The sequence below is a fragment of the Pelodiscus sinensis genome, chromosome 2, assembly GCF_052426305.1.
Source record: "Pelodiscus sinensis isolate ZL-2025 chromosome 2, ASM5242630v1, whole genome shotgun sequence".
NCBI classification, from domain to species: Eukaryota; Metazoa; Chordata; order Testudines; family Trionychidae; genus Pelodiscus; species Pelodiscus sinensis.
This window is the reverse complement of record NC_143053.1, coordinates 31,960,024-31,973,135: the sequence shown is the minus strand read 5'-3', so window position 1 is coordinate 31,973,135 and position 13,112 is coordinate 31,960,024. Positions and strand designations below refer to the sequence as shown.

Below are 13,112 nucleotides of genomic sequence, written 5' to 3'. Positions count from 1 at the left end.
GCTGTTTCCAACTGTTCCGTCTTATCTTATACTTGCATTGTAAACTCTCTGGAGCATCTACCATCTTTTTATTCTGAGTTTACACAGCACTTAGCACTATGGGTCCTGGGCTCATGCACATGATACAAATTACATTATGAGCGCATGAAGGATATTGTATCCTTTGAAAGGTTTTGATGGTGCTTGTTTCTGGAGTTATGAGTAATGTTAATGTGCCCTAAATGAGAAAGAGAATAGTGAAGATTTAAGAAAAAGAGTAAAGAGATCTTTTGGAAACCAGATAATTCACTTCATGTAACAAAAGCAACTCAGTCTTTGGCATGAATGCTCTCTTGTATTTAAGGCTTTTAGGAATGCTTACAGTACCTGATAGGAAATCCATTGGAGTCAGTGGAAATTTTTAGACGGACTTCAGCTCAGACCTATGATATTTAAATCCTGCCAGAATACCTTTTTCAGTTTGATTTTTTTCCTCTTCAAAAGACTGGAGGGAAGGGAAATGTAGAATTCCAATACATTGTACATACACAAGCATATTATTATGCTATATTGCAGTATTAGCATCCAGTGAAAATGGTATAGTATACACTTTAATTCATAATACAAGAACCCTTTACTTATTGCTTATTTGATCAGTTGTCCTCTTTAAATGCTCTAGCACAATGTTTTGCTGCATCTTGTATATCATTCTACGTAATGTTTTCTAATGTAGCGAATAAGGACATTTCCACTGGCAATCATTTACATGCCGTCAGTAACCTTTTCAAAGTTTCCTTAAAGTTTCTGGTGTGATTTAGTTTATCTTTTATTTAAAGGTTTTTAAAATAGGCATTTGCTGTCCCTTAAACATAGCTTGAAAATGCCCTGCAAATGGGTTCAGGAAAGGACAGTGGGGGGAGGTTGGTTTTGTATTGTTTGCTCCTTCATTATGTACAAAGGCCTAACATGTATTTTTGAAGGTTTTTTAATATTTGAAATGTCAAGTGTCCTGACATGTGTTCTTGCTGGCAGACTCCAGGGAGGACTAGTGGAATGTCAAATGTCTCACGTACAAGAGACTTAAACTTGAGCAATTCAGTTGGGCTGTTCAAAACTGTTTATTCAAAAATTGTATTAATATATATTTAATACAAACTCTTGCCAAACACGAGGGAAGAACACTCTTTGTGAAAGATGCAATGCTCACACCCCTTTCCCTCCTTCAACTGGGGTGTGTGTGTGTGTGAAGAATTTACTCATCTTGTGCACTAATGATGGTTCTTCAAAAGACGTGTCACTGTGGGTGCTTTGTAGTAGGTGTGCTTGTGTCCCTGCACTGCTGATCAGACAATTTCAGTAGCAGTGTCTGTTAGGCACACGTAAACGCTGTCCTGCCTCCTACAAGGTTGGACTGTACATCCTCCCTCAGTTCCTTCTCTACTTCTGCTTCTGATGTACTTAAAATATACTATTATTTTTTGAGTTTATGGCTATCCGTTCTTCAAATTCCTTTTTGGCCTTCCTCATATGTTTACACTTCATTTGACAGAATGTATGCTATTTTTCTCTTTAGGATTTAACTTCTACTTTTTGAACAATACATTTTTATCTCTCACTACTTCTTTTTACTTGGTCGTTAAGCCACGGTGGCACATTTTTTGGGGTTTTTTTGGGTATGCATTTAAGATGAGCCTTCATTATGGTGTCTTTGAAAAGTTTCCCAAGCAGCTTGCAGGGATTTTACTTTAGGCACTGTACCTTTTAATTTTCGTTTAACTAACTTCCTCGTTTTTGAAATTAAATGGCACAGTGTTGAGACTGATTTTTCCTGCCACAGGGATGTTAAATCTAATTATATTATGGTCACTATTTCCAAGCAGTTCAGTTATATTTACCTCTTGGATCCTGCGCTTCACTTAGGAGTAAAGAAAGAATTGCCTCTCCTCTTGTGGGTTCCAGAACCAAGTGCTCCAAGAAGCCATTATTTAAGGTGTTAAGACACTTTCACTCTGCAGCCCATTCTGAGGTGACATGGCTTACGTTGGGGCCCCAGTGTGTATGTAATCACCACCAGGCAGATTTGAACCTAGGATCTCTGGAACTTAAGTGCAGGAACCTCTATAGCAGCCGTGGCCAACCTGCGGCTCACGAGCTGCATGCGGCTCTTGTCCCCCAAAAGTACGGCTTGTGAAGCTGCTCCTGTGCCCCCTTCCAACAGGGCCCCCGCTTCCCTGTGCTTACTGGGTCAGAGCTGCACGGTTTTAAAAATGGTGCTCAAGATGGCAGCCATCTTAAAGGGGCAGCTTTCTTTTTTCCTTTTTTTTTAAATTTTTGTTTTTGCTTGTGTTCTGAGGGCCCTTTTTTTTTGCTTGACAATTCTGGTGCGTCTCTTCGCACTTTTTCTGCTGCTGTTTTGGCTCTTTCTGTTAAATGGTTTGGCTACCGCTGCTCTACAGCTTGAGCTATAAAGCCATCTGGCTGACACTCAGTTTAGGCTGTAGAGCCCCCCTGCTCTTATCTCTCACTGTAAGTGGTCTACGTGCCACTACATGGGACAGTAAATCACACTAGTTGCGTGGGTTACATGTAGATGCCTGGTGAATGGAGTGTGGCCTGAGAAGCCTTCAAAGTATGAAGGGAGCCACTGGTTTTCTCCACAAAAAGCTTAGTGCCTTTAAAGGGAAAACTGATAGGTGGAGGCAAAAGGTACACTGCATTACCACTAGCTGCTGTAGTGGCAGCACCCTGGGCACACTGTATCATTGATTTTGCTACTAGCTACCCTTCTTGGATGATTGCCTAAAATTTACTCATGCAGCTGCTCAATAAAACTATTTGGTTTCAAGTAATTCATGTAATGAAATTTTGTTATAAGCGGTTTGTAATTGGTGATTGAAAATTCAACCGTGGCCAAGGAATATGTCTTCCTGCCAAACAAGTCCAGACATTCCAGTTCCTATCATAGCAAATGGACCTCATGTGGTGTTTACAGCCACAAGAATTCACGGCTTTCACCACAATGGAGTTGAGTGAAGGGTGGAAGAAGAGGGACTCTGTTTCTCTTACAAAGACATACTACTTTGTCTTTGCCATCTTGCAAGCCAGTACAACTGATGTTGAGGTCTGTTATACTGTTCTTGAAGGGTTAAGAAAGGCTCGCTGACAGGAAGAGCCATTTTTGAGGAGCAAAATTAATGGAAAATGTCCAGGAGCTTGTGATGCGTGTCTTTCACTTCCTCCAGAAGTATCTGGAGAGAGGAAGACATGCTCTTAGCCAGATCCTAGAACAAGCAAAAATGATTCTCCTGGGATGCTAGGGGAGGCATGACAGCCTCATGTGGGGAGGAAGAGGATATAGTTCTGGGGGTTACCACCTCTTCAATATTGTCCTCACATTCCTCCACGATTCCTTCTAAGGGCTCTGAAACCCTGGATGCTGTGGCTAAAGAAGTGTGTGTCAGAGGCTCATGAGTGAAATAAAAGCCTCAGAGGTATGGAACAATATGTACTCAAGGGTGGTCATATCCAGATGTCTGCAGAGAGGTCATCTGGAAATACGTCTGTGGGCTTTGGTGGTATTGCACACTATTGGAGGCTTGGAAAAAGGACTAAAGTATACCCTTCTTTGCTTCACTATGGAGAACAAGGGAGCATGGCAAAGCTGTAGGGAAGAGTCCCATGCTGGGTAGAGACTGGGTGCAGAGGTCCTATTGTCAAAAAAGACATAGATGCTGCCAGGTATTTTGAAATAAACTACCACAATAATTGAAATGGATTATACAGTGTTATTTTAACAAATGCAATAGTTTGTAGAATTTTAAAATATACATAGAATTTTAATATTTCTGTGGCACAGGAATTCCTCCAGCGGTAGCTCCTGTAATCACATCTACACAGGCAACCTCCCCATGCTTGTATTGATTACCACTGGCTTCAATAAGACGCCAAGCGGGTATATTGGTTTGGAACACATTATAATAAGTTTGACTACTACTGAATAATTCTAAATATGGCACACCTCTGAAAGAACAATAGAACCATAGAGCTGGAAAAGACCTCAGAAGGTCATCAAGTCCAGTCCCCTGCTCTAGGCAGGACCAATCCCAACTAAATCAACCCAGCCAGGGCTTTGTCAAGCCAACACAAACACCGGTAGGAATGGTGACTCCACTATTTCCCTAGGTAACCCATTCCAGTGCTTCACCACTCTCCTAGTGAAATAGTTTTTCCTAATATCCAACGTGGACCTCTCCCACCCCAACTTGAGATCATTGTTCCTTGTTCTGTCATCTGTCACTACTGAGAACAGCCTTCCTCCATCCTCTTTGGAACCTCCCTTCAGGAAGTTGAAGGAGGTTATCAAATCACCCCTCACTCTTCGCTTCTGCAGACTAAACAGACCCAACTCCCTCAGCCTCTCCTCATAGGTCATATGCTCCAGCTCCCTAATCATTTTGGTTGCCCTCCGCTGGACCCTCTCCAATGCGTCCACACCCTTTTTGTAGTGGGGGGGGTCCAGAACTGGACATAATACTCCAGATGTGGCCTCACCAGAGCTGAATAAAGAGTAATAATCACATCTCTGGATCTGCTGGCAATGCTCCTCTTAATGCAGCCTAATATGCCATTAGCCTTTTTGGCTACAAGGGCACACTGTTGACTCATATCCAGCTTCTCATCCACTGTAACTCCCAGGTCCTTTTCTGCAGAACTACTACAAACTTAGATTAAAAATGGTAACTCATGGAACTCTCCTTCTGCAGATACTAGAATTAGTTATTTATTTGGAAAAGCAGAGGAAAATATTCCTACTCTCAGCTCATCAACTTTTGACTGGTGGATACCATCTAAGCCAAGTCTCTTAGGAAAAAAAACCAAAATCCCACCCCCTCTGAATAAAAATGGCAGCCACAGCTACTTACCCAGATCTAAGGCACTTGTTCAAATGCAAGATACAAAATACCATGGAGTATATGTTCTTATTCTATACTCATCAGTTGGGGTTGATCCAGTACTCATTAAAACTTATAGGACTCTCATCAAGTTTGATGACCTTTGGATCAGGTTTCTAAAGTCCAAATGAGAGCCCATCAGGCATGTTGAGCTTCTTGGATGAAAAGTATAGTCTATTACCTGATGGTGAATGTTCTCATTTTTATGCTTCTGGAGACTAGATTGCACCCTAAAAGAGTAGATAATGGCTTCCTATTGCTTTAGTGATTTATATTTAAGAACCATTTAAAACTTACAAAACATGTAGATGGTTTCATGTTTTGTTTTCCTGGGGCCAGTGTCCTCAAGAGCCGCACGCCCAAAGCCGGCACCCCCCCTCCATAGCCATGAGCCTGGGGCCGGGGCGGCCAATTCGCCACGTGCCTAGGGGCCAGAGCGCCCAATTCGCCGTGCGCCCGGGGCCGGCGCTCCCCGTGAGCCATGCGCCCGGGGTGGGGCCAGCCCCTAGCACTTGGCGGGTGCAAACAAATGCCCCTGCGGGCGCCATGGTGCCCGTGGGCACCGTGTTGGGGACCACTGGGTTAGTTGGTCAAAACTAACACACCTCTTAGGACTGGAAGTGTTGAAAAGTGGCAAGCCCAGGCAGCAGAAGCTCTTTTCCATGGTGCAGGGGGGGCAGCATTAACTCTCCAATGTGCCAATTTGCAACACAGAAAGAAAGAAATAGCTAGAAATACAATTCCCATGGAGAGATGGATCCAAAAATACACTTGAATCTTCTACTAAATGGAATTAAAGGCCTGTTGTAAAAATGTAGTCAACATTGAAGTTTCATTCACAGTTCTCCAGATTTTAACAACACCGTAGCAAATTTTATCTTGTAGCAATTATTTTAAACATGTCACGACAAACTATAAATCTACACACTTAAAAGAAGTAAATTTTATTCAACTCATAATTACAAATTCCCAGAATTATTTTTTTTTTTTTTTTGAGAAAAGGTATATTTTATCTTTTCTTCTCAAATGGAAATATGGTATTTTCCCCCTCAGAACTGTTTCAGTAGAAGCCAGAGTCTTGAGCACCCCAGTTCGGTGCCTAAAAATATGTAAAACAAAAAATTAGTATCAGCGGGAATATAAAACTGTTTGTTTACATCAACCACTGAAATGTTAACAACATATACTACACTGCTATTTATAATAACTTTTTAAAATAACCTATTTGCCAAGAATCATTTCCAGATCTGTCTACATATTTCAGGCCGACACCTATGGCTGGCCTGTGACAGATCACTCGACTCTCCCACCTCACAGGGTCCTACAGCCTGGGCACCAGCCCAAGCCTGCACTTCACACTACGATTGAACAGTCAGTCCCTTAGCCACAGCCTGAGTCAGCTGGCACAGGCCAGGTGTAGGTTTTTAACTGCCATGTTGACATACTTTAAGTGACTATGGTGTCCACCAAGCAAAAAGCAGGATTTACTCAAGAACTGGCATTTGCAGTACAGTAACATAATATCACATGACCAGGATGACCTTGCTCATTCAGTGTATAAATATATTTAGGTTGGCACAAATCTACTCTTTTTCATGTTAAATAGATGCTTCTGTAGTGCCACATCAGGAATCAGTTTAATGAATTACCTATTCACTTATCAAGTAGAAGGCATTGTTAAACAAGGAAGAGAACCAAAACAGAGAATGGAAAGAGGGATATGGGGCTATGTGAAAGGAAGACTAGAAGAATACAATAGGGATATAACATGAAGAAAAGCAGGAACTATTGCCCCTCTTGTAAACTCATAACAAAATAAATCCTTTTCAATTTAATTCCAGTGCCATAGAGCAGTTAATGTCCCTGAATGGAATGAAGCAAAAATTAGTGTATATTTAGTACATGTTGTACCTCCCTAAACCAGGCACTCTGTAGTCCAGCATCCTGCCAGACCATGGATGTTCCTGGACCACAGAGCCCAGGAACAGGGAGGTCTAGCATCAGGGAAGGAGCATGGAGAAGGGGGGGGGGGGGCAGCGACTCAGCTGAAAGTCCTGTGTCAGAGAGGGAGGACGGCGTGGTAGGGAGTTTTGGCCCGAGCGACCGGGAAGGCCCCAGCCCAGTTGTGTCCAGGGAGCTCCTGTAGTGGCAGCCAGGAAGCTCTGGCCCCGGCTGTGGAGGTGGGTGGCTGTGATGCTCCCTGGTTCCACGGTGGGGGCTGGAGCTCTGCAGCTGACACGAGGGCCGGAATTACCTGGCTGCCACTGTGGCCAGAGCCCTGTGGCTGGCAAACTCCAGCCCCAGTAGCAGCCACAAAGCTCCAGCCCCAGCAGCAGCACCATGCTCGAGCCTTATCCCTAGAGGCTGCAGGGCAGCACGGGCCATTAAAGGAGGGAACTCCCCTCATCCAGGAGAGTTCCAGAGCAAATCCCCTCGTTCAGGATCAGTCAGGTCCCAGGGGTGCTGGACCAGAGAGGTCCAACCTGTACCAATAAAAAAAAGTCTGTAGTCTTCTTAACAAGTTAAAGAAGATGTGGAAATATGGAAACATGTAACTAGAACTTACCTCAGACCTACTGCTTTGGTTCAATTTTTTCTCAGTGTTCATAGCCAGCATCTGACTCCGGAAAGACAGGCTTTTGGTCTTTTCTATTACTTGTTGGTAGGGTGACACTGCATTGTTACCCATAACTACGTGGCCCTGGAAATTAAATAAGAAAAAAACCCACTCATGAGAGATCATACTTTAATTTACCAAATATACAAAAATATTTAACCACTCAAGTGATAGTAAATGCCAAAATTAACACTGGCGACAACTAACTGTCCCAATGTATACATGTTCAAGTAGAGAGTATGTATCTCATCCAAAGCAGTCTTCACAGAATTCTATAAATATTTTTTTAATTCTTTTATACTTACAGTAGAGAGTTGTACAATTCATTGCTTGTGTAGATGAAGTGCATCACAAACATCAGGTGCTACTTACATTATTCCATTCTACCAACAAGCTCTTTTGCCCCATTCTCTAATTCTGGACCAGATTTTTCAAATACTCAGCACCCACCATAAGTGTGGCTAGATTATCCAAAGATGTCAGCTCTCCTTTACGTACCCAAATAGGGGCCACATTTTCAGCATCATTCAGCAACCACAAGATTCTCAGTGGGATTGTGACGAAAGTAAATCAGCCAATCAGCTTGAGTTTAGTTTAGTGGAAATCAGCTTTTCCAGTTTTTGCCAAAAATCAATAGGAATTGATATTAATAGCAAAATCTGGAAGAGATCAGATATCTCTTTTTCAAAATCACATTACAACAGAAAGACAGAGAAATGACATTAAGTGCAGGATCTCACTTGACCATCTACTTTGATTTCCACTCACAATTCAGTTAAATTTAAGAGATAAAAAAAATATTACAACTGTGGTTATATGTAAGATTACAGAAAATTATATGATTTGCAACTGAGACAAAATCTTGAGGCATACCATGACAGATAGGTTTAGCTCCTGCTCTCAGGATTACAGTTAATGATCTTTATACTTGTTACAGCAACCATCATCTGGTGCAGTGCCAAAACGGCTAAAGGGAAAACATCATATTTCAGAGTCAATGGGGCAGCTAGGGAACCCCAGCCCTTGGGAGCCCCAGTGGCACCGTAGGGCTCCAGCCTGGGCTGGCAACATGGCATGGCGCCTCCATGGGGCCAGTGGGGAGCCTGGGAACAGGACCATTGACCACCTGGGGAGCACTGACCTTCCCTGGTCTGGGACCATTCCGATCTTGAGGGACCTGGACCAGAGAGGTCCAACCTGTATTAATATAACAAATACTAAGAGCAACTTATATGAAAGAAAATTATTAAACAAATCAAGCTGGACTCTTCTACACAATGTACAAAAAAACTTACCAATTTTGAATCTAACTTGGCATCCAGTCTTGCATTTCGAATTAGATTGACAATCCACCGTTCTGCTTCTTCTGGGGTCATATTCAGTTTATCTGCCAGCATACTGATTAAAGGGAAAAACAGACTTCTCTCAAAAGACAGAAAACACCTCAAGTTACAGTGTAACACTTGTGGGTCACTTAACAAGTGTTTAGGTAAACTGACAATTACAGGTAACAACAACAAGTTGCCAAATAGCTAAAACATTTATCATGCATTAAATGTTGTGTTTGGGAAGCACATTTTCACTTGACTTTGAAATAATCTTATATACCACAGATTCTACCATAAGATACGTCCACAGAGCAGCATCTGTCTGTGGGGAGCACGGATCCCCCCGTTCCGTGGACAGATGCTGCTCCGTGGGAGGCAACGTAGTCTTTGTCCGCATGGAACTCGGGCCCACCACGGACAGAGGTTGCTTCGCAGCAGCCTCCTCTGTCCCACCCTCAGGCTGCTGCCTCTGATAGACGCAGTGGTGCAAGTGGAGGGGAGGCAGGTGGCACCAGAGAGCTAGTGCTAGCAGGAAACAGCTTTTAAGCTGGGAAACCCCAGCGCTGGCCCCTGCCTGACCTCTCCCCACTGCCTCTGGTGGAGGCAGCAAGGGCGGGGGGGGGGGGAGGGGAGAGGAAGAGGTGGGTTCACAGGAGCCAATACACGCCGAGAGCTGGCTTGGAAGCTGGCTCTGTGCACACGTTGGCTCCAGGCTGCTCCCCCTCACCCTTTGCGCAGCTGCCTCTGTATCAGACAGTCAGAAGCATGGTGGGGAAGGTGGGCAGACAGATCCGGTGTTTGTGGGGAGCCAGCTTTAAAGTCAACTCCTGCTTCCCCCTTGCTGCCTCTGTATCAGAGGCAGCAAGGGGGGGGGGGAATGCATGTAGTCAACAAGATTAACTGATAAGCCCAGTTTTATCATCGTCATCTACACAATTACGTCCCTAATAAGAATGTAGTCATAATGCTCTCCATTATGCACAATTACACAACATTTAAGCAGAAGCATACTTCACTAGATGCAAGCACAACCATATGAATTAAACAATACTATGCCCATCTCTAGATAACAAAATTTTCAGCATACTGGCACAAAGCTGACAATTATCTAAGATTCATTTTATTTTTATGTGGACACATACTGGATCCCATTTCTGAAATAGAGTGGAATATATCATTGTATGGAACTAAAATATTAGACCAGATACCCCCTCCCCGTTAGTCAGGCACCTCCCTCTCAAAGGCACATAACAGCAGATCAAAGGAGATGAATTTGCATCAGCTGCCTTTGGCCCCTAATGCTCTGACCACATTGTCAGGGCTCGACAAATGCACTCGCCCATGGCGAGTAGATTTTTCCAGTTGGCGAGTGCAGGGGCCAACTGGCCCGGTGGGCCGTTCTGACGGGCTGGCCGAAGCCCGCACTAGGGGCGGCGCGGCCCCATCTAATCCGCCGGCCGGCGGAGGAGCAGAGCACCGCTGGGAAGGGGGAAGTGTGGCGATTCTTCCCACCGGGCTGCCTACATGCAGCTCTGGCGCGAGGAGGCGGGGCGGGACGCCAGGACACTGGCGTGACCTGTCCCCACTGATTTTAAAGGACCGTGGCAGCTCGGCTCTGGCTGCGTGTCCCTGGGAGCTGACTGCGGCGAGCGGCACAGCCCCCTGACCCCGCCCCCAGCTCCAGTCCTGCCACGGCCCCAGCCCTCCTTTGTCTCCACGCCGCCTGTTCCCCATGCCTTCCCTGCAACCCGGAGCCCCTGCTCTCCCTCTTCCCTGCGACCCTTTGGCTCTGCGCCGCCCTTATACCCCACACCCTGCTCCCCCCGATCCCTGCCCCCCCCCAGCTCTGTGCTGCCCATTCCCTGCACTGCCCCTAGACCCCGATCCCTCTGCCCCTCCTGTTCCCCGCGTCCCATTCCCTGTGCCTCCACTGCAGCACCCTGCTACCCCCGATCCCTGCACCCCTCTGGCTCTGTGCTATCCCTGCACCCTGCTCCCCCTGTGGGTCAGGAGTGAAGGGTGCTTGCCCATAGGGAGGGGCTGGACAGGGCAGGGAAAAGGCTGCTGTGACCCAGCAGTGAGTGAAAAGGAGAATTCACTTGAAGCGCCTTTCCCTTTATGGAAAAAAAATGAAAATGCTGTTTGTTATTTATAGGACTAAAATGCCAGGACAAAAAAGAAAAAACAAACAAAAAAAAACCCCATTGCAAAATGCAAACATGTAAAAGACAACAACGAGGGGGTGGGGGAGAGAATGTTTTACTTGGGGCAGCAAAAAACCTAGTGCTGGCCCCTGGGGAGGAGAAAAATCTGGGGAAGGGGCTTGTGCTGAAGGGAGGGAAGAGGAGGTCAGGAGAAGAAGAAAAAGAAAGGGGAAGGCACCAAGGGACAGGGGTGCTGGAGAGAGAAATCCCAGGAGGCCAAGTGCAGACAATGAGGAAACGGGCAGGAGGGGAGGTGTCAGTGGGAGGGGGGACAGGGTGATGCTGTGAGAGGAACGGGTAAGGGCACTGGAGGAGAGAGAGGGAGGGGGAGTGCTGGGAGAAGGCTTGAAAGAAGGGGTGGGCATGAGGAAGGCAGGGATGGAGCAAGGCATCTGTGAGGGCACAGAGGCATGAGAGGAACGGGGGCAGAGAGTGCTAAGGGGGTGGGTATCAGGGAAAAAGAGGGCAAAGGGGGCAAGGGCAGTGAAGGAACGGGGAGGCATCAGGAGGGTACAGGTGCCAAGGGATTCTGGAGGTGGAGCAGAAGGGCAGACACCTGCAGGGGAGGGACCAGCACCAGAGGAGAGAGGCAGGGCAGGTGTGTAGAGGGAGGTTTTAGGAGAGGGGATGAGGAAGGGTAGCTCACGTGATCAGAGTGGGGCTACTGGAGGAGTGGGCACAGGGGGGGGGGAGAAGGGCTGGTGGAGGGGGGCAGGTCTCAGTAAGGCTGAGGGCAGCAACAAGGGCAGGAGTCAGGACAGCAGAGGAGGGTGAGGGGTTGGGGGGCAGCAGGCACCAGGGGAGCTGATGGAGCAAGGGGAGGAGACATGGCAGCAGAGAGAAAAGGTAGAGGTTTATAAGATATTTATTAATAACTTATTAGTAATTACTGTTCTTAGTAATAATTTGTCGACCCCCCCCCCACATTGTCATGCCAGTTCCTGGGGAATAGGTAGTACAGGAATTACAGCAGGCTAATGGCACGTGAATAACCTGCTATGAGATAAAAGTTTTACCACAACTCTGTCCTGTAGTATGATATACAATTTCTCCAAAACAGCTGAGAAGCTGGCTCACAGTATAAAAATCTAACCATAAAAGTACAGTCACATTCATCATATTCAGACTACAGTAGCCAGTAGAGTGGCTACAGTAGTAGCCGAGTGTGAACTTGAACAAATTCAAAATCTTGGTTGACTAGTGAAACATCTGGTTGACAGCAAATGTTGCATGATAAAGTGTTTGATGCAAAAATCATCTATCTAATAAGTCCAACAAAAATACAGAAATACTGACCTCCAATCCTGCCTCCTCGAAGAAATAAAATATGATTTTTAATTTATTATGGCCAGGTCTACTCTAGGGGGCAATGCTAAGGTACACAACTCCAGCTATGGTATACAACTCATCTATGTGAATAATGTAGCTAGACACTCTGTACCTTAATTTGACTTATTGCAGCATCCCCACTACAGGGGGTCGATTGGATGTTCGGTCTTTACTAGACTCACTAAAGTGACCTCTGGGAAATGAATTCCTGAAGTAGTAAGAGTAGACAAGGCTTAAGACCAGGGGTGGGCAATTATTTTTGCTTGGGGGCCACCTCAAAAATTTCTGAGGTGGCCCCAGACCACCAGAAGAGGTGGGGCCTCAGGCAGAAGGGGCACAGCCAGGATACTTCCATGCTTCCACACCCACAGACCCTGACTGGTCTGAGAAATGGGGAAGAGCGCAAAGTCATTACTTCCACCCCCTCAGAGAGAACTGCCAGCTATTCTGAACAGCTGGCAGTTCCCGCTAGGTACCCATGTCCCTGGCGGTGAGAGGAGACATCACACGCTCCCCCTCACTCTGAAGTAAATCAGAACCTGAGGGAGGGGCAGCACGTGAAGTGTCTCACTCCCTGCTCCCACCGTGCAAGGGAGCGCCAGCTTAGAGTCAACTGCCAGCTGAGTAACAGCTGGCAGTTGACTAAGTGCAGAGCCCTTTCCAGGATAGGAGGAGACTTCACGCACTCCCTCCACCCCAAAGC

The 13,112-nt window shown here is 45.8% G+C and overlaps 1 protein-coding gene across 1 annotated transcript in view; it reads right to left on the bottom strand.

Annotated features, from left to right (window-relative positions):
• Positions 1-5,852: 5,852 nt before the first annotated feature.
• Positions 5,853-13,112, bottom strand: part of EIF3E (eukaryotic translation initiation factor 3 subunit E) — a 53,856-nt gene continuing 46,596 nt past the window's right edge. The window contains exons 11-13 of the mRNA XM_006113017.5: positions 8,844-8,946; positions 7,498-7,632; positions 5,853-6,030 (exon numbers count right to left, since the gene is read on the bottom strand). Coding sequence (XP_006113079.1) covers positions 5,992-6,030; positions 7,498-7,632; positions 8,844-8,946 — 277 coding nt within the window. The 3' untranslated portion in view covers positions 5,853-5,991. The remainder of the gene's footprint in view (positions 6,031-7,497; positions 7,633-8,843; positions 8,947-13,112) is intronic.